Source organism: Phalacrocorax aristotelis, chromosome 6 (genome assembly GCF_949628215.1).
Source record: "Phalacrocorax aristotelis chromosome 6, bGulAri2.1, whole genome shotgun sequence".
Lineage (NCBI taxonomy): Eukaryota > Metazoa > Chordata > Aves > Suliformes > Phalacrocoracidae > Phalacrocorax > Phalacrocorax aristotelis.
The window spans coordinates 30,755,651-30,777,625 of NC_134281.1; the positions used below are offsets into that span (position 1 = coordinate 30,755,651).

The 21,975-nt window shown below is 37.4% G+C and overlaps 1 protein-coding gene across 2 annotated transcripts in view; it reads left to right on the forward strand.

The window, feature by feature from the left end:
• The window catches only part of RABGAP1L (RAB GTPase activating protein 1 like), a 261,437-nt gene that overhangs the window by 160,500 nt on the left and 78,962 nt on the right, over positions 1-21,975 (forward strand). For both annotated transcript variants that reach the window (XM_075096820.1, XM_075096821.1), the window contains exons 16-18: positions 685-810; positions 2,160-2,303; positions 15,482-15,523. In XM_075096820.1, coding sequence (XP_074952921.1) covers positions 685-810; positions 2,160-2,303; positions 15,482-15,523 — 312 coding nt within the window. The remainder of the gene's footprint in view (positions 1-684; positions 811-2,159; positions 2,304-15,481; positions 15,524-21,975) is intronic.

Here is a 21,975-nt window from a genome sequence, read left to right on the forward strand (position 1 = left end):
GGTAAGAATGAAATAAAGATTATGGAGATAGGGCTTCTGAAAAAGTCATGATGTTAATAGATGGCATGAGCCCTCCTGAGCTCACAAGTAGGTTCTGAAGGCAAAATTTGTTATTTCCTCATTCATGGTGGGAAACCTGTCTTCAGAGAGTTTGATGTCCTGGGGTTTGGGTGAAAGCAGATAGGCATTATTCTCACTCGGGGTTGGTTATACCCTAGTTCTCCTGAATTTTTCCCTTTTAACCAAGTCTCTCTCAGCAGAAATCACTATCATGCATTGTTGCCTTTTCTTGCTTGCTTGCTTGCTTCTTTTTTTCTTTTCTTTAAATTGTTGTTCTGTAGCTGAGAGTTGTGTACTGGTTGTTCTCATATCTATTTGGCAGAACGAATACTGATGACAGTTGAGCTGCTGTAGGGATGTTTACTTACATGAACTTATCATATGATCCCACGTTTTCTTCAAAGAAGGTCTTACAGTGTCAAATCAAGGTGTTCATCAAAGAGAGTAGTTCCCTTGAAATTTTAGTTGCTTAATTCAACACTCAGAGTGCTTTGCTGCAAATCTTATTATATCCCTGGTTCTGAATTCATCATGCATAAGGTATTTAAGTGTGCATATTTGTGTAAGGAATTTCCAGCCTCAACTCAGTTTTTTAAAATTATGTTTGTGTATTTTTCCAACCAGATGCCGGAGGAGCAGGCATTCTGTGTATTCGTGAAAATAATGTATGACTATGGCTTGAGGGACCTCTACAGAAATAACTTTGAAGATCTCCATTGCAAATTTTTCCAGCTGGAGAAGTTAATGCAGGTGGGGCCAGTGTAACAAATTCTACTACTTTAATACATGGAAATATTGGCATGAAGAAGAGATTAATGCTTCGCTTCCATAAGCTACTCGACAATAAAAACCCTCTCCTGCTAGAGGTGGGGTAGAACCAAAGCATGGAATTTTAATATCTGGATCCAAACGTCATGAGTCAGATTTATTTCTAATTTCTTTTGTCCTTCATATACCAATCTTGCTGCTAATCTTTGTATCCAAGCAGAGTAGGTATCTGGGTTTTTATCTCTCTGTTTGCTTATTCTCTCTCTTCCCTATTTCGTGATGTTGCTTGGAGAGAATGTCTCCATTCTATAAAGGGCAGAATATCTTTTGGACTGGCACCATCAGTGTCCTACTTTCTATGTATTATGTTGATGGTTAAGAGGTCAGGCAAATCAGGACTTCCTGATGCTTATGAAATACAAATCAAGTGTAGGTCATTTTGTATATTTTACTGTGTTTTCAATATGTTGCTCTTTTCTCAGATGGTATTATTTCATAGTCAGAGCACTTTAACTTAAATAGCTGCAAGTTTTATACATTGTTGTTCTGACTAATAAGCAATTACTAACAGTCCATTAAGCTTTGACCTGCGCTTCTGTTATCATAGTGAACACTAGCTGCTGGAGTCAGTTACCATCGATGACCATATACACCTCTGTGAGATATATTAAAACCAAACAAAACAGACCACAGATAATTCAATGGTCTTTTTTTCAGATGTCAAATTATGCGTATTTCCTACTTGATGAAGTAGAATTGCATACTAATTAATTTGATACTTTGACATATTTAACAAAGATTTTTACTTTATTAGCTGAATATGAATATGTCATCTGTGTACAGTAGGGTTAACAGTGCTTATTTTGTGTTGCTTGTATATGATCCTAATTAGAGAAATTGTCTGATAGAGTTGTGGGCTTTGTTGTTTTCAAGCTCTGCAAGGTGATCTTCTTGTTCTAGTATTATTGGTTTTTATAGCAGAAGAATTTATAGCAAGACACAGCAAAGGAATAACTTAAAAAATATACACTGTGTGTGACATTCATTTCACAACCGCTCTGCCTTTTGACTGTTGAAGATTTTGTAATTTCTCAGCATAATCTCGGTACATTATTTAATACCGTGATGGAATCCATAGTGGATATCTTGCTAAAGACTAACTATGGGCACTGAAATTTATGAAGAAACATATTTCCATTGCTCAGAAGAAGCCAGGATTTCACTTTGTTGTGTTCTTCAGTGTTTATCAACCTGGTACTTACTGGCAGTATAGATTAAGAACTCAAAATTAATGAGTAATACTGAAGCATTTATTTTTTCCTTTACTCTAGGAGCAGTTACCAGACTTGCACAGCCATTTCTCAGACCTCAATTTGGAAGCTCATATGTATGCATCCCAGTGGTTCCTCACTCTTTTTACTGCCAAGTTTCCACTCTGCATGGTCTTCCACATCATTGACTTACTACTCTGTGAGGTAAAAAAACCCCCTTGAATCAGAAAGCCCTTCATCCACTGCATGAATGTTTCTTCTCTTTTTGTTTAATTTTGTTGGAGTCGTTTACTATTTAATTTCAAAATGTGTGTAACTAAATTATGTAGAGAGAAACCATGGTTATATTGAAGAGAAGATGTTCAGTGAAATGCTGTTTTGGTTTTAGAATTGTAATTGTGGATTGCCTTATTCTTTGCTAAGGGATCTAATTAAGAATATCTGATGCACACGTCTGTTCTTCATTTAATTTCTTAAATAATTTATTCAAAGTTAGGAATTCTAATTTCTTGAAGATACCTAGTAGTAAAAGCCTAGCAGGCTTTTAGTGGGAAAGCTCTCCAGATTGTCTGATTCAGAGTGCCCACAGACAGTAAGGGTATTGCATGTTGCTTTGATGGCCTGACATTAAACAAATAGCGAGAACTGCCAAACAGCGCAATTGAATGAAGCTCTTTCCTTTTGTTTTTTACCCTACTATTACAACTAAGGAACGCATTACTCCAGTACAAAATGTTTCTGTATTTTAGATATATCTGCACTTCCTTTAAAAAAACAGGCAGAATAGATTGATAGTCTGGAATGTTTATTTTGGTAAAATACTAATACTTCCTCCTGTCACAGGGAAGTCAGGGCATCCGTGGAATTAAACCTGTTTTTGAACCTGCCACTGATTTCCTCTCTGATTTAAATGAGTGACAAACATTAAAAAATATAAATATATAAATAAAATAATTGAGAATTTTAAATGCACAGGACTTCGCGAGTATCAAACACTGTTGACTCTGGTTCGTTCTGTTAATTTTTACTGTGAAGTATTTTACTTGTGGATTTTCAGGCTTTTGCTGCACATGCCTTGATAGCATTCGTTATTAAACAAAGATTGTCCACCACTCATAACTCAATATTTTTTTCCTTAAGAGTATCGCTTCTGCATATTGGTCCTCAGTTATCAAAAAGAGGTAGGTAGGTTAATACTGCCAGGTATCCAAATGAGTGTGAAAGGTAGTAATGGTGAAGTGAAATGTGGCTAGTTTTTCTCCTTTGTCCTCTTCTTTTATCATGCAGTAGATGAACATAATCCCTTGATCACTTCTGAACTGTTAGTGAGTTAAGTTTCAAAATGAGCTTCTGGTGTAGATTTGGTCATTCTTTGTCAGTTCAGTTTATTACTTCATTCTGATCTTGCTGTAGACCTGCACTCATAAATGACCATTTTAAGGGATTGTTTGTCAAGAAGTACAGAAAATAATTTCATTGTCTTAGCAGCTTAGTCGCATTCTGTGCCTTTTATTATATTAAGCTGGATGATAAAATATGCTGAAGAACTCTTTTAGTCATGGTTAATGTAGATTTAATATTTAGAATGAAAAAAGAAACAATTCTTAAAACATTTGCATTCATCTCACATCTGGCAGTGTTTATCTCAGCATGTCTGAAGGAATTACTCTGGGAAAGAAGGTGAAAGAATCCAAGGAGAAAGTGAGAGAGTGCAACACTAGAGTCTGCTAGAGAAAGGGAAACTTGTTAGCATTTGCGGAGGGAAATCACATAAAGCTAAAGGAGCCTCTTTTACAACAGCTAAAAATAAACCAGAAATGGTAAGAAAATTGATTTCAAGTGAGAAGATACATTCAGACATCTTGAGAAACAGTGGGGCAGTGTGTAGACAACATACTGAGGCAACAGGGTAGACTATCAGAAAACTGCTCCTAAGATTCCATGAGTCAACCAGTCTAAAGTAACAGGCACTTCTGAGAATTTGTGGGAGGAGTGTAGGTTAAAGCCATATTAAAACAAAAATCTAGTTGGCCCTCATCGTAGAAGGAAAGTAAAATCTGAAGGCATATGGCCATAGACAGAATAAGAAAGAAACCGTTCCTTAATGGAGGACTGAAATCATATTGCGAACCTGTCTGTCCTGTCAGCCTCCAAAAGGAGTAACGGAGCAGAAAAAAAAAAAAATTTTGTCTGCATTAAATTGTTCTTTACTTTATCTCTGAACAAACAACATGCCTGTAATTTCAGCAACCGGAAGGAGAGAAAACAGTTGCAGCTGCTAACAGCGGAACACATTCTCCTTAAAAAAAAAAAAATCCACAAAAAATTGAGAAGCCTTTGAAGTTAACTGTCTTGTGTTTTTAAAAACAAGCTTCCAACCTTCTCATTAATTTGTCATAGATACAGGTGTATTTTAAATAGCCTTAAACTTCCTTCCTGACTGTGCTTTCTCCGCATCCCAGTCCTGTCTGTCGTTGACAAAGTGTTTACATCCTATGCAACTGTTTCATGAAAGAAAAATATTAGGGGAAGAAAACCAGTTAAAACCATTGCTGAATGGGTGCTGCCAGCTAGTCATTCCAAGGGGCTTCTCTGGTCCCCATGAGAAAATATTTGAATTATGGATGAACAATTTGTGTCAGCCAAGAGATTTTGGATGGGATTTTCTTTTTAGAAGAGTGAAATCGGACCTTATAGATATTCTTTAACTCTCCAATCTGGAGGGAAAAATACCTGGTGGAAATCCTGTAGTTTCGCAGCTAGCCAGGGAGGCATGTTTCCTTCCCTTGCATACATGGTGGAACGGTAGCACTCAAGCTGGGGAGTGGGCCTTCTGGGCAGGAGTATATCCAGGGATGTGCAAGCCTATGAAAGTAAAATTTATGGTGGGAATTAAGGTGTATTGAGAAATTTTTAAAATCCCATCGAAGTGTGTGCCATGACAGCTGAGGTCTTTTCATCATTCTCACATTAAATATGACTTGATAGAAAGAAGAATTTTATTTAAATTCATATGAATTTGGGACTTTCTGTGGCCTCTGTGTGGTTGAGTTCTTTTATCCTGTTGTCTTCCTCTGACCCTTTTTATTTTTAAACTGTCTTTAGGCTTTTGAGGATGTGATTCAACACCCAAATTACCCGAATTTCCAGTGGCCTTAGAATGTTGCCTCAATACCTGTAGGAGAGAATCTGTCACCCATCCTCATCTAGAAATGAAATGTTTTTGAATTCTTTGTATTTCCTAAGACAGAAGCTTGAAGAAAATTTTGGCCTTGCAGGCAGGTACTCCTCAGTGCCATGGTACATTTATAAGGCTTAATACTGTGAATGCCTATAAGAATAACACAAACCTCTTGATCCAGTTGGAAGTTTTCATGGAATTACAGCAAACTGCATGTTTTTTGCCTGGCTACGTAGATAAATTTTAGCATGTCAGCATCAGCTGAAAGTCTTTCTACAACATTCCTTTTAGCTGCCTGTTTCAACTGCATCATTTGTCTCTTCTCCTTTTGCTATTTCTGTTTGCACTGAAGAACAACTTTGTTGATGAAATTCAGAGTTGTATTTGGACTTGTCAGTCTTATCTATCAATATGACATTATGTTAGTGAACACTTTGTGAGCCTGCTCTGTTTTGCTCTCTTTTTGTTCCATTTTAAATTATGTATTTAAAGTCATACTCAGAAATAGCGACTCATCTAGGTAAAGCACACATCGCTTAGATAGAGCTGTCCCCAGTGCAGCAACTGCACCTAGATTATGCTATAGAATACCAAAGAGTTGACATTTAACTTCACTTTGCATTTTAAAATTTACAGTTTAAAATGAAGGTATGTACTAAATAAGTGACTTTAAATAGGCGTTTAGAACAGAAAAAACCAAACCAGTTGGCAGACAATTTATAAGCATTTTCTAAATTTTCATTACTACTTCTGCTTAAAACAAGAAAGTACTTCAACTGGTTGTGATATATACAGTACTGCCAAAACTAAAGGAGGTTCAGAGCTCAAGCTGTCGTTCCATTGTTAACCTTGAATTTTAAGATGCTATTGGTAACCTCTGTTTTAAATGAGCCTGGATATTTTTGTGTGCAGTTTTGGGGATATAATATACTTAAGGATTGGGCATCTCTCCTTTTAAGGAGTGTATAAAAACCCTACTACATGCTGCCTTTTCTGAGCTGGTACAGATATTTGTCTATTTTAGTGTCAGTAATTACATAGTCTTGTTACAAAAATTAATAGTTTGACTGCTAAGCTGCCATTCTGTGATCAAAACTGAATAGAAAGGGATGCAGCTGGTTATCTATCAATTTTGAATATGAAATAATTTAATGTTTCCTAATATAGCTAATAACAGAGAAGTGAAACTACCTTTCACAGGACCACACAGCAGCGCAGTGGAAGAAGTAGGAATTGAAAGCTAGATACCGTCATTCCTTGGCCTTTATTTATCAACTACTGCATTCAGAACTTTGTATAAAATAACTTTTATAATTAGGTTTGAGAAACTCTCTGTGATAATGAAGACTGATGGGTGTTTTTAAAAATCTTTTAAAATATGAGTGACTTGGTGCTGGTAAATGAGCACCTAGTGATAGTAAAAATGTGGCACCATGTTGTGTAGATGTGCTTCCTGGGAGCGCTGCTTCATAATGAGATAATGAAAATCTTAGAAGAATTATAACTATTGGCGCTGAAGATTTGATTTCAGTCTTACGCGTGTCTTGCTGAAGAATGGATGTGCCAGGAAACACTGCGCCGTATGGTATCACTCAGACGATAAGACCAGTCGTCTCTGCGTGTTAGTACTAACTGAGTAGTAGATACCATAATAGCCTGCTATTTTTCCTCTGTCACTGTCAGATACTTCTGTGATGCCTTCAACAGAGTTGAAAAAGAACAGATTAACATTTTAATTTATTAAACTTCCTCAGGAACTGTGTCAGGAACAAGCCCACTTCCTCTGTAAATCTGCGCTCAAATGTGAATTAAATAAAAGATTGTCTACAGTTGTTTATCTTCTATATATCTATAGGGGACGCAAAATTAAACTTTTTGGAATTACTTGTTGTTGACACATGGTCTGCATTTGTTAACCCTTCCAATTATGGATGTTTTAATAAATCTTACAAAACAGCAGATTAGGCCTGCTAGAAATAAAATATCTTTTAGTAACAGCATATTAAAAGTAGGCTTAAATTCTAAGTAGGTATAGATCTGTGCTGAAACTGCCTGCATTGTTTCAGTACTACATACAAAAGTAAAGTCAATGTCATACGTGTGAGTTGGAAAAGTCTGTTGGGGGTGTGTGTTTGTTTTCCTTCTTACGAATATAAGCGATTAGACTTCGGCATTCAGACTGTTTCTTTCCTCCTGTCCATTGCTCTATGCATTATGCCTGCTAGAGAGCTAAGTCTCTTTCTGAAGTCTTTATCAGCTACTGCTGTTTCATGCTAAGAGACTGGAAAGGATTTCATTCTGAGACTGCCAGCTTTCAATTAATTTAAGAAGAAAGAGAATAGGTTGTTTCAGACTCCAGATGGAAGACTAGAATTTCAACATATATGTCCAATGGTAATGCTGCTTTGCCACATTCAAGCATCTGTTGACATGTCAGCCATAACAGCCTTTTTTGTTGCAAAAACTTGAGGTCTGCAGTGGAGTTAGCTTAGATTTTTCTGGCCCTGGATGTTCTGCTTTTATGTATTTAGATGAGTTATTTAAATCCATGCTAAAAGTTATTTTAGCATGATTTAGCTAATTACTACAGCTGTATTCTACTGTGTTTTTTCCAGTACTAGAACAGAAATTAAAGTAAAAAGAAAGAAAAAAGGATGTAGTATTTAATTGTGTGTTTGGTGATGAGGAACTTTGTAATGGTTTTGCATATGTGCATTTAAAACATTCAGATTATAATGATAAAGAATTTTAAGTTATTTTCAAACTGAAAGTCATAAGTATTAGGTGTCTGGATATAAAATTTCAGTCAATAGCAGAATTATTGGAGGTATGTAATACAGAGTTCTGTATTGCCACAGGCACGGGGCACACAAAATGTTCTGTTCATGTCTGAAGCTACACAGAATTTGTAAGAATTTAAGCTTGGATGGAGGAGAAGAGTATTTCAATGGAGTACTTCGGAGAGGTTCTTGGAGAGCCACAGGGTTTAACAGAAACCTTTACACTATGTTGTCCAGCAGTTTCTGTGAGCATCCATAATTTATGTATCTTTCATTCATAGCTGCAGCTTGTTTATCCCAAAAATAACAAGGCTGGTGATAAATACTCAGCACGAGCAAAGAAAAAACAGTCTCACAACAATCTGCAATTCAAGATAACTTATGCGAACAGAAGGTACCTTTTTGGTGGTGTTGATAAATGTTGTGGTCCGAAAATGTTGAGGCTGCTTCTGTTTCAGAAAATGTTCTAAGATACAGGTGAAAAGTTACTGAAGATGAGGGACCTATGTGAATGACCTAATTTGTGCCTTAGAGGAAAGAGACATCTAATGTCATGTGTCACAGTATGTCTCTGACTTACTTTCTTCATTGCAACTGAAATATTTTAGCCACTTACTAGTTGATGTTCACTTGGTTGATTTTTTTTTTCTAGGAATACAGTAAATTTCCATAATGCTTACTTAACACCAGTGCCATCTGCTGTATTTGAATAGCAGCGTATTCTAAGCGGTCTTGGCAATCCTCAAAAATGCTTCAGAAATAACTGAAGGGAAGTATCACAAATGGGAGGGTGATGTTCCATGAACAAATCCAGGAAGCTAAGCTAATTTCAGGACTGTTTTTAAAAAAGAGGGTGGCGCAGTCTGCCTCTGCCAAAACACTTTCCATGACCTCATGCTTGGAACCTGAGGCCATACTGAATTTTCTAAGTACGTAAAATCAAAATGTGAACTTTGCGTTCAGGTGACTGTTGGGAAGGGAAAAGGAATGTCAAGGTATAGGGAGGCAAGGACCAGGACTGTGCTGTGGCAGAGAAAGGGAGAAGATGAAGAATGAACACTGGGAAGGAGATCAGACAGAGTGCAGGGGAAGCAGGACATTGATTCAACATGGGCATACTTTTTTCATTGTGTTACGTGACCCCATGTAGAGATACGGCTCTCTGCCAAGAGGTGTTCTGAACCCCTCTTCTTGTCTCCTCTCAAGAAGATTGAGGTCTGGAAGATTACTGCTCTTTTGAGCATTTCTAACAACCGTTCCGTTTCCATATGAGAGCTGGAGGACCTGTCTTATCTACAGAGAGATGAGGCCTCTTTTTCTGTCCTCGTATGTATGTGATAAGGCCCTTGATGCCTAGTGTGGATTCAGGCCCCCTTCTTCCCCCTATTAATCAGGTTTGGAAAGAGGGAAAGTCTGTTTAAAAATCCCTGTAATTTAAACCTCTGAAAAGCAGAAAAGTAGTATCGGTGTATTGCTTGGTCAAGCAAATGGAGAAAGCATGCTGCTGGCCCATTACCAGCTGCCTGTGAATTAGGAACATGCCACTGCAGAAATACCCAGTGCCAGGGAACAATTTGGTATGTGGAAAAGACTTAAAATTCTGTGGCTGTGATTTTTATTCTTTGAGAACAGTCACAGAAGCTGGAGAGGAAAAAGTGCTAATCTCAGCACTCTTCACCTTCAGTCAGCCATAGCAACATCTCAGCAGCAAATTATGTGAAAATCACCCAAAACATGTAAATAGTTACTAGCACTCCTAAATCCCATTCACTTCTGTTAAAAGCAACCAAACAAACAGATTTTAATGTGAAATCATACTAATCCAGGTTTATGGTTGTGCGGTAATATTTATCATGTGCCTTTTCATGCTGCAAAGTACAGGAAAGTAGCATGATAAATACTGAATCCCATGGTGCCGTTTTTAACGTCTCCCTGGTACCTGCTTATCTAATAATTCAGTCAACTGATTTTAATTGGGTTTGTGTGCTATTCACAGCATTGTAGTATCAGGATCGAGATTTCTGTATTTTCTTTTCTTCTTTCTTGTGTTATAACATTTCCTGCTGTGAGTGATTGTAGTAGGCAATGTATTCAGCATCGATGGGGGAAGCCCAGTCTAAGTCGACTATATCTCATATGTTAGCAGTAAGATCTCTGTGCAGTTTGGTTTTTCTTTTTTTTTTCCTCTCTAATGTAACTGCTCTGTAAGAAAGCTGTATCTATTGCTTATACAAAGCTTGCTATTTTGTGTTGTGCCTGATTTGAATGAGTTAACCTTTCTTTTCCTTAGTTGTCTTGTCATTGAACTAGAATAAATGTACAAGCTATACAAATTATATCTGAGTAAAAGATGTTAATTAACATGCATATCCCTGCAGAGCGTGCTCCAAGTCTGCCTTACTTACAAAGAGAAATTTGAGCTTCAGACCATATATTTATGTTGTCAGCAAAATAAATACATTTGTGACATTCCTAAAGTTTATTGTGTGCTCTCAACATATTAGAGTTGCCAAACAAATGTTTTGCTGGAAGCAATCCAAAACGTAAATAGAATTTTAATTCTCCTTTAGAGTTTGTAACCCCAATTACCCTCAGTAGCTCCTTTGAAATAGTGTGCAACTGAACACATAATTATGGAACACTTTCGAGTTGCAAAACAATGTCAAATTAACTTCAGCTGAATAGCTAATCTCCCTTTTAAAAAAAAAGAAAAATCAGTTATTAGAAAGCTGCAACAGATTAACTAGTTCTCCTGGTAGCATGTCTTGTGAGTCTTCTCGGACCATAAGGAGATCTTCAGTTGACTTTCATGTATATCTTTACCGGGTGCTGACCTTTAGAGAACATTGTATCAGTATCTTCACTGTTTCCTCCTACATGTCTTGCATACCTAGGAGCAAAACCACAGATAGGACACTAATGAATTTTCTATAGATTTTTGGAGAGATTAACTTATATTTTTTTGTCAAAATGATGCAGAGGGCATTGCTCTATAATCAGGGGAAGGTCTGTCCGGTGGCCTGGGCTGGAAAGGCAGAAATGCTAGTATTTAATATAGCCTACCTTCTCACAAGGCTTCTGTCATTAAAGAAAGTCTTTAAAATGGGAGATAAACTCTGAAGTTGTTCCCTATGCAGTTGTTGTCCAGATACTACATGATTAAATTGTTTAGCCTAACTCTTCTGCCAGCTCCATGCTATGCTGTTGAGCGTTGCCAGTAGCAAGTGTTAGTTTGCTGCCCCCTTAACACCCTTTTGTCTGGTCTCTGGGTAGATCTTCTGGATCAAATGGATAGATATGCCTCCTCTCTTCCAAAGGAAGCCATGAGCATCCTTTCTGTCACAGAGATCTCACTGAATGCAAACTGGATCCTACAAAATCAGATCTTTATCATTCTCTGATTGCCCTTTGTTCCCAATCTTCTTTTCCAGCCTTTTTGAAAGTCATCTTGTTTCAAAGAGCAGAGGGACTCAAAGTGAGGGCTCCTCAAAGAGTTCTTCTGTCTGCAGAAGGCATGTTGGCCTCAGAGGGAACTAAGGGACTGTGAAAATCTCTCACTAGTAGAGAATTAACATAATAAGATTTCCACTTATTTTAAGCCAGCCTTATTTCAGTGTGCATATATAATTTCCAGTTGAAGTGTTTCATTTTTACAGTCTTATGAGATACAGCTTCACTGTTTCGCCCATGACAATATTACCTACGACCTCTGTTGGAAATGACGGGCTTCTGATGTGTAATGCAAGTAAGCGGATGCTTCCATGAAGGGCAAGCTTAATGAGTTAAATGGTGACCTACCAGATGGTGAGTGTGCATCCCAGCACTATCATCCCAGTAGGTCTGAAGGGTTCTTCTGTAAAACTGTGCCCTTTCTTCTTGAGTAAGTGCTGCCCTATGGAAGTCTTTGTAAAGCAGAGAACAGTCAGCATGGCAGTCAGCAGGAGCCGTAAGGAGGCTGTACGATAGCACAGACTCTAAATTTTTCCCTTTCCTGACCCTCATCTTACCATCTTGACCGCAGAATAGTCAGGAGTTGCATGCTTTGAGGTGGACTTGTTCCTTCTCCAAAACTCCTGAGCTTAATGGGTTCTGCTGAAATGCTCTAGGCCTCTACACAAGCTTGAGAAGGTTCTTAAGCAGCACCTGTTGGAAAAAAAGAAGATACTACTGTGCAGACGCTTAACTAGGCAGGTAAGCCTCGAAGACAGGCTGCCATAGAAACTGTTGGCCTTCTGCAAAAGGCTAGTTAAAAGCTCCTGGGAGGAGGACATCCAGATCCTCATTTCTGGGATCCTTGCCTGTGGGCTTAATGTTTGCAAGCAATTTTTTTAGCTATTAAGATGAGATCTGCATGATATTAAAGCATTTATTTCCAAATGCCTAGTTAAGCATGTGACCTTTGGTTTTAAAAAGTAATTATCCAAAGCTTGTCTAATAGGGGCTCCCTTCTCTTTTCCCCTGTGGATGATTTGTATGTACTTTCATGTTTCCATTATAAAATTGCTGGAGGGATATTGCTAGCAGTGATTTATATGTCTGGTGCACATTGGTATTTTTGGTCCTTCTTCTAAAATAGATGGAGAAGTTTAAGCTGAACCTTATAAATCAGTGTGTGGTAAATGAAGTAAGATTTTAAATAAGAGATTGTGGAAAAAATGAGCTGAGCCTTCTTTCTCATAATCATAATCATTAAACTTGGCTATGTCAGAATAGACTTGCATGCATTAGGAAAAAATAACTCAAGTATGTAGATCAGTGGTTATAAAATATGTTGTTAAAATGGGTGGGTAAGGCAGTGCATTTGAAATCTAAAGCATCTTGCTGTAAACCCAAAGATGAGTAGAAGCCTCACTGTAGATTGCCAGATGCCACTTCCAGTTCACTCAGCTGTCAAGGTCCTTCAGGTCCAGCAAGCCCAAGCTGGTCAGCATGAAACTGCAGCAATTGAGACCTCAGGTCTAAAATATTGCCTTGAGTTGGGAGTTACCTTTCCCTTAGAGGACTTCCCTTCCTGAGGAAGATGCAGATTGTTTTCTGTTGCCAGGATTAATGGAGTGCTGCTCAGGACAGCTGTATACAAAGATTTTAAGTCCTTTTGATGTTCTGATTTTTGGGTGCTTGTGTGTTGAACAGGTTATCTCAAGTAACAGGAGGGAGTCTGTGAGCTGCCTTCTGCCTGGTGGGGCTGGAAAAAGGGCTGGAGATTCTCAAGGCAGGAGGAAACCTATTTCTGCTGCGTTTGCTATCCATGGGAAGGGCGATCATATAAGAGGAGTACCAGGAAAGAGTTTGGTTAGTTTCAATTCAGAAACAATGTGAGTTTCAGGCAGACCAGAAAAAAAAGGTATTTAGAAAATAAGTTAAAACTGGTTTGGTTTTGTTCCTGGATTTTTTTTAGTAATGCCAGAAAATAGACAAAACACTAATTCCTCAGGAATCCGAGAATTGGACTTAATACTCCTACTCATAAAATAACAAAATCTGATCAATCAGTTAGTTAAGAAGGAACCACAATGGCTGTGATGGCTTGTAGTTACGCCTCTCACTTATAGATTGTATGTTCCTATCAAATCCCCTCTGTTCGGAAGTAAAAGTTGTTAATGTCGTGACTTTGTGGAATGAACTGTTGACTTCAGGTTGTTATTCAGAATAAAACTGAGAGTAATATAAGCCTGTTTTCCTGCTGCTGGTGCTCTAGTATTATCAGTGTCATCACTGAAATTTATAATCAGATGTTTTTTTCTATGAAAAAAGAAGTATAAAAAGCAAAATAACCATTGTTGTACATGAAATATTTGTTATCCCGTTTGGAAGTAGGATTTCCTATTAATGAAGCAAGGTTCAGTCCTGCTACAATTGTGACCTCTAGTGGAAAAAGTCCATTTGTTATCATGATGATTATGCATCGAATTGCAAAGTAATTAGCAGACTGTTGCAATATTCATTATGTCTAATGTCATAGCATTTCCAAGACTCATTAATGGTAAAGTCCCTTTAAGGCACCATGCCGTCCATGTAAAAAAATACAATTTCTTCCCAAGAATGCCACTGAAAAGTCTCTGCAGATTTTTATAAAAGCTGATTTTTATAGAAATATGGTCTCAGGCTTTCAGGAAGAGGCTTGGAAAAATACTCAGTTGCAGAAGCAGAAATTTCTTGGAGAAGGTTTCCTTATAAAAAGTCCTGTTGTTATCCACAACAATATATATTGCAGTGACAGTATTACTGGTGTGGAAGTCTGCTGAGACATTTTTAGATATCAGCTCTGAAAGACATTATAAGAAGAGATTTATTATGCTATTAAACAAGCAGGCGAGAGGATTTGTATAATATAATCTAGGAAAAGAGTCTGAACACAAAGTACATAATACAGCAAATGAGAATCGCGTGTGGTGTTTTTCATATTTGGATGAACATATATAATATGTTATAATATTAAATAATCAGGATAGGTAGGCTACAGACAGGAGGGTCTCTTCCATCGGCAGAGGCAATGCGTGCACTGCCAGCAAGGCTCTTATCTTGTGTCTTCTGCCCTGAGCTGCCCTGGCTAGTTTTCCAAGCAGGACCCCAAGACTTGGTTCAGTTAGGCTGCTCCAAAGGACGCTCATTCAGGGTACATGTTCACCTTCCCCTGGGAGAACCTCGAGGTCCTGATTGTCAAATTAAAAAGATGTTGAACAAAAGTGGAGGAGTGGCACTTCCTATTTTTGTATACAACCTACTGGAAATGTAGCCATCTTCACCCCTCTGTAGTCAGTCAGTGGAGTGGTTTTTACTTTCTTTGATTTTTAAATAATTGGACATTGCCATTCTGTTATTCACTGGATGAATGTCTGTGCACTTGTATACCCAGCTTTTGAAAACAAGAAAGCAGACTATTTTATACAGACATCAATTTGCTTACCTATGAAATGGTTTTGATCTTTCGCTGATAACATAAAAAAGGTGTGTTTTGTACTTGTGGGGTTTTTCTGTTTTATTTTGGGGTTTTTTTACAGTTTGAGCATGAAAGATTGTACATGATTAATCATAGCTAAGTTCAGTTACTTTGCAAAAATCCTATCAACTAGAATATTTATTACATTTTATTGATACCCTGCTTGTTGCAATATTCTGCACCGTTCACGAAAACCAGCTTTGACAGGTACTGAAATGATGGAGGGATATCTTGACAAATCCACAGCACCTGACAAATTGAACAGTGAGATTCCGGAAGCTCCAAAGAGCTGTAATCTTCCCCAGCTGGGAGTCTGGAAACTGCTTTGGGGCTTTAATGATGAACTTTGAAGTGTAGCGGGAAAAGGGAAGCATTCCCTAGAGATCGCAGCATCTAGTTACAAGGCTACCTAGAGAGAAGTAATATAGAGGAGAGATTTTTATGCTGGGATTGATTGAAGTATTTTTCTTCTTATTTTCAGGGTATGAACATAATCTTCCACGTAGCTTTGGCTCTCTTAAAGGTAAGTCATTGATTAGAAGGGGGGTTTTAAGTTTTATTAAACTGTGTGGAATATTTTCTTAGCTTGATGTGTCATGTCTAAGGTAACAATAATAGTGGGACTTCTGGGGGAGGGAATAGGGTAGAAATATCCATTTGGGTAGCAATTTGCCACCATTTGGTGGCTTTAAAATTGTACTTACAGTAGATCTGTTTGTATTAAACTTAATAATGTCATAAATTTCGTGGAACAAAGAGTGCAGTCTAAGGATTTAAATGTCTTCTATAATTACTATTAAGAAAACAATTCTGATGCATTTCACAGAGTATTTATTTTGTGGCTAGGTGCTTTCATATAACTACTCAAGAACCATGTGATTGAATATTATTTGGTATCAAATATATTTGTAATGTTAAGAGAGGAATGGAGGTCTTTTATAATATGGTGAACTTCTATCTTTGGCTTGGACACAGGATTTACCCAAATAAACCAGTGAACCAACCTGTAAGTAAAGCATTGGCCCTTTCAATGCCAGCGAGATAGCTCAAAGTTAACTTACATTAACCTTCACAAGTTGGCAGGAGTTCAAATCCAGTCCACGTGCAGGCACATGGTATGAAATTTGTAATGCCACCTTTGAATTCAAACGATATTCCCATCAAATAATTTAGGCTAAAGCTCAAGGTAGAACAGCCTATCATTCCTAACACAACCACCCCATAACATGGGCATGGCTGGTATCATTTGTTGGTTGCTAGTCCTCTAGGGTGTTTTCTTTATCATTTACCTGGAAAGGGCAAACAGCTACTAGTTGAGCTGTTCAGTAAAGAGAAATTCCCAGAGTCTTAACAAATGCATCTCAAAGTCCTACAGCAGATATATGCTGCTGCTGTGAACAGAGCAATTGGAAATTTCAAAACATGCACATTTTCACTTGAGGTCAGGTGCTTTGGGTGAAGTACTGCAGTGCAGGTATGAGATAGTATGTAGCATTATGGTAAGGAAATGTCCAAAATAACTTGTTTTACACTAACACAGTTAATGTGTCAAATGGTGTTGTGACTTTCTACGTGAGTATATGTATTAAATGAAGTCACCTTATAAACAGGAAATTTGTTTAATGTACGTTTCCAGGGAAGTGCTCCTACACAAGTCTAAATTTGTAAAACGGGGGGAGGGAAGTGTGTGCTCTTTTTTTCCTGTTTCATGTTTTATTTGCAACTGTGGGGCTTGTTAAGTTTCTGCCTTTAAGGCCAGCGTGGACAAAGCGAAATGTAGGTTATAGCACAATAGATTGTAAAAGAAGTGAAAGCAAGCATCCAAGCGACACCCAACAGGTATGCTGCCGTAGTAGTAGGAACAGGTTCTGGAAAGAGGTGGATACCAGCTTATGGATCTTAAAACCAAAGAAGAAGAAAGAAAAGGAGGAGTGCTTGTACTGAGCTGAAAACAGCTGGCAAGGTTTTCAGGAAAGGAGAACTTTGTTCAGTTTGTTTATGAAGGATGACTTTGAGACCACGGCTGTACACCCATCCGTCTATTTTCATTATTGGTTTTTTTGTGTTGAATAACTAGCCCAATTTCTTTCAACAGAAAGTAGTCAGTCTTTTCATTTTATATATATTTATTCCACAACATGCTGCTTATCCCATTGAACATTTCTCTTTGATTGTTCCAGAAGAAACGATTCAAGAAAGTATTGTGTCAGTCTTATTATAATAACGATTTTCTAAGTTCAAGCGTTTTAAGGGTTGGTTTTAATTCTGCTTATAGCAGTTCTTTTATATATATATATATATATATATATATGCAGTATGCTGTATCTGCCTGTTCTGGCAGTAATAGGCTCTAAATAGTAAGAGACGTGTTATTCTGAGAGAGTATTTCTATACTGCAGCCAAAACTAAAGAAAATACAGGTAAGTAAGATAAGATTCTAAGTCAGAAACACTCACATAAGAGCACGGTTCCATAGTGGTACAAAGATGGAGCTGGTGATTATATACAATTGAATTAGCATATGATTTGCTTTCAGCAGGATTTGCTGTTCTGTTAGGGAGGAAAAAGATTTTGTACACTGAGACCTGAAGTAATTTTTTTTCCTGTTCAAATGTGTTCTTAATCTCTCCGTATCATTAGAAACGAAGAGGTTTAGCATACCAGTCTTTTCAGGTTACAGAAACTGAATGTGCATGCTGCAGAATAACAGCTTTAAAAACTGTGTTTCTAAGGTCTTGTTTCTCTGCTTCTCAAGCGAACGAAAACAACTCCTAAGGATTTGTTCTTAGTTAAAACAGAACGATTATTGTCTCACCCACAGTCTTCTGGATTATTTTTAATTTGGACAAGGGAATCTTTCATCAGTGGAATATCTGATTCTTTACTGTGTAAATGCCATTTTCCTCCCTTCTTTGGGAGGCGTGTGCCTCACAATCCCTCAGTAAATAGCAACAGAATAGAAGCTTTTTATCTTGAACTCCCTTTTACTCAATGCAATTTCTCACTGTTAAAACCAGCTGCTAGTATTCAAAGTGAATGCTTGTTAGTTTTGAAATGACAGCACTACTTCTGTGACCAATTACCCGAGACATCTTGATGCAATAATATTTGGAAAATAAACATGTATTTAAGACACGAGGGGAATCCTTTCCCACATTCTGAGTATGACTGTAGCAATGAACAGCTAGAGGATTAAAGCTCTTTAGCTATGGAGGCCGTCATTTGTAATGAGGCATTCATCTGATTTCTTATTGAAGGAAAAGCAGAGTCTTTTTTTCTGCAGCATCCAAATGTTATGCTTTCTAATGCATGTCAGTGCTTTTAGTGCACTCCCCAGTATGCTCATCTGTCAGGCTCTCCAGCTGGTGGCAGTATTTTACAGTTTTACATTAATCATTTAGTTACATCATGTAGAGACTGCACCTGAATTAACATTTAGTAATCTGAGCTGATAGAAAATCAAATCCCTCTCCTTTCATTTTCTGAGCATCAGAAGATACAGCAAAGCACTGGGGTGTGAAAAGAATTCCAGTGTTGAAAAAGGCAGCATGGAAAACTGTGGTTTAGACCAACTCAACAAACAACATGGTTATTTTCATTTTTTAAATCCTGATTAAGACCTTTAATAGAGAATGACAGAGGAAGAAGTACCATTCCAGTGCCAGCATACTTTCCGATCCCTTTTGTCATCAGCTAGTTAGTTTTTCTGTTGGAAATTACGAAATAAATATTAAAATCTTCGTATATGCTAAGAAAAATTATCAATAATAAGCTTTCTTTCATATTTTAATATTTCAGTAGTTATTTCCTTCATGTTCTATTTCTGATATTGCTACCTGAGCAAAACCAGCTGAACACATGCTTTATTTTGGTATTAGCAAACCGAGGCAAATATCAAAATATATGATTGTGGAGAAATCAGGCTCCTGATTAACTACTGTTGTAGTTACTAACTACTGAAAAGGCAGGGAAGAGTACATGTGAAATAGAAATGCAAGAACGAACCACAGGGTTTTAAAATAGGTCTGTATCCAGGCTTTTTTTCTGAGGGTTCATCTACTCGTGGAGGTGTACCATACAACACAAAGATGGATTCATAACAACACTTAAGGCCAGCACTTAGGTTGTTGAGCTTTCATCTGGGAGATCATTATAAAACATGTTGTTTAACGCCAGAGGAAAGCCATAGTTTTGATCAGGAAGGTGTATAATACTCAAATAGAAATGGGTAGACAATAGTGAGAAACAATAATATATCTGTTACTGCGTGTATTTCCCAGCCTGTGCATTATTCTCTTACAGAGATTCACTACTGTACACATATTATTCTAAAAACAGTGCTTCTATATATCGGTCCTTGAACTCAGGTAAATGTGAGCAGCATTTCTAACAATGGTTATGAATTCTTAAACTCCTCCTCAGTGCACGTTATCAAGTAATAACTGTATGTTGCACAAACAAGACTGTTGCATTGCTTGGTTATTTCTGTTGCCACCCTTCAGTCTCAGCACTGTTTGTGTCAGTCTGTCCCCAACAGATTAGGGAGAAGCATACCAGTTACAATTGCAGGGACAGCAGATGATGCTATTAACTCAAGTAGTTGATACAGAAGCTCCCTAGATTTAAAAAAAAAGAGGTGTCAAAATTACTTTGGATAAGGAGGGTTATTTGTTATCTTTATATCATTCTGTACCTGGACTGAAAAGGACCTCCTGGGCCAAAGAAATGCTTCTCTGCTATATTATGCCATTATGTCATATGGCATCTATTTCATAAACTAGTAACAGCAGCAATATTGCTGGTGGAAGGCCATTTCCCTTATTTCAGTTCAAATTTATCACTGATCATTTTACACTCCTTTTATGTCAGCACTGTCCTTTATCCTAAATAGTCCCCTTCCAGCGACACTCACAATAGTGTTTATCACCTTGAAGTATTTATAGATACCATTACACTGTTTACTAAATAAACCAATATTCTTAGTGTTCTTGAACTTCAGAGCATCTTAGTAGTCTCTTCTGCATCTCCTTAATTCTGTATTAATCTTTTTAGAGGTGATGATGACTGGATCTTTAAGAGAGTTCACACTATGTTTTCTGTATTAGTGTTGTATTTCCTTATTTCTAAAAAATCTACTTTATCTGATAACGATGAGGGTTGTATTGCTTTCTTATGTTTGTATGGAATAGTATTAATGACTAATCAGGGGGTTCCACAAATACTATTTCACCACCTTAGATGTGGAATTGTGTAGCACAAATTTTGAACGAAATTATGCTGTACTTCTGTATACGTTTACATTTCAGTTCTAATGAGCACATAGTGAATTGTAGGTTTTCTTTGTTCACTTTCCAGACATTATGTTCTTTGGATAGGCATCTGACCTAACCCATCTCAGATTTTGTCCATCGTTTATCTCCTCAATTACCACTTGCACCAACCCAGAATTTTAAAATCAGATATGAAATTTTGTTTTGTGTTAAAGGCATAGCTTAAAAATTTATGCTTGTGAGAAGTGATCACACTCAAAGATAGCCAGAGCAGTCATCCATTTTTGTGCACCTTAGATCCTGCTGTTCATGGGTAAATTATACCTATTCCTTCAGGGAGCTGTGTGGCTTGCAGGGTAAACCAAAGTGGTCAGTGTGAAATCGCTTGAGATTATGCTTCGCTTTATCACCTACTTCTGAAATTATCAGTTGCCACTATCTAGCCTGGGGCATCAGTGTTTAAAAAGTAGTGTAGTCTTTTAAGAAAACAAACAAGGAAAAAGCCAAGGGGTTCAAGTTAATAACAGCAATTAGAGAAGTAAGTTTTATCAGGTAGATGAAAACAAGCAGCATAAGAGGAATAGTTAAGGTGAACAACTTAATTCTTCCATATCTTACTGAAATAAGATACTGGTATTTTGTATAATCTTACTAGCTAAACATCCGAGGACCTCAATGAAGACTGGACAAGTGCTTATTTTAGGTAAAACTTGCATATTATCAATGCAGATAATTTAAAATGTAAATTGTCTTTCAGTCAGGGACGAAATTGTGACAATTATTGTAACTTTTTGGGAGGTATCACGTGAAAAGTGCACTGAGTGTGTAGGCAACAGAGCTTAGGCCTTGCCTCCAAGAGATAAAATAGCTATTTCATTCTCTCTCTGCATACCATCACTCTTACTTTGCATTTGCAGCGACTTGAGGAGCCTGAACTGATTTTTAAATTAGCACCGCTTTAAGCCAGAAGTTGGATGAAGTGACATAGAGAGTTCCTTTCCAACCTACACTGGTTTTGATTCTAGGTAATCTGGTTTAGTCCACTCTGTAAGTGCATTAAATTCTCAAAAGGTTCTTTCCGAGATAAAAAAGAAGTGTTCACGTTAGAATCTATGACAAAATAGATGTTGCCCTTTATACCTTTTTTTTTTTAATAGCTTCTTTATGTAGCTGATCCCAGGATCAGCCCTGAAGTGGTTCATGACCCTTTGGTGCTAGAGATCAGAACCAAGTGTTCTCTTTTTAAGGTCTTCCCCATTAGGCAAAGGACAAGAAGTTAATTTTTTAAGAGGCTCCTCAGATCACTGCTTTTATATTTCTAGTTTCTAAACTGAGGAGGTCCTTAAACTGTAGGTTTTGCTGGGCTGAAGAATTCCCCCTCCAAACCTACTCCCCATACAACAAAAATCAGTACTTGGTGACTTGCTGGAGATTATATCTTTAGAAACAGAAATCTGTACCTGAAAATGTCCAGAATCAATCAACTTCCAGACTATTGATTTTCTAGTCCCAAGGTAACCAGTTTTCTATTTTTAAATGTCCACCTTTATTTCCATGCTAAAAAGCCATCCTGTCCTGACTAGTTACTTTCTTAGCCTATTTGATCTCCTCCTCGCACCTAAAATCAGTTCAATTTCTATTAGCTGCATGTTTACCATAAATTTTTAATTTTGAGGGAGAGGAGGTGTTCTCTTTTTAAAGGAAT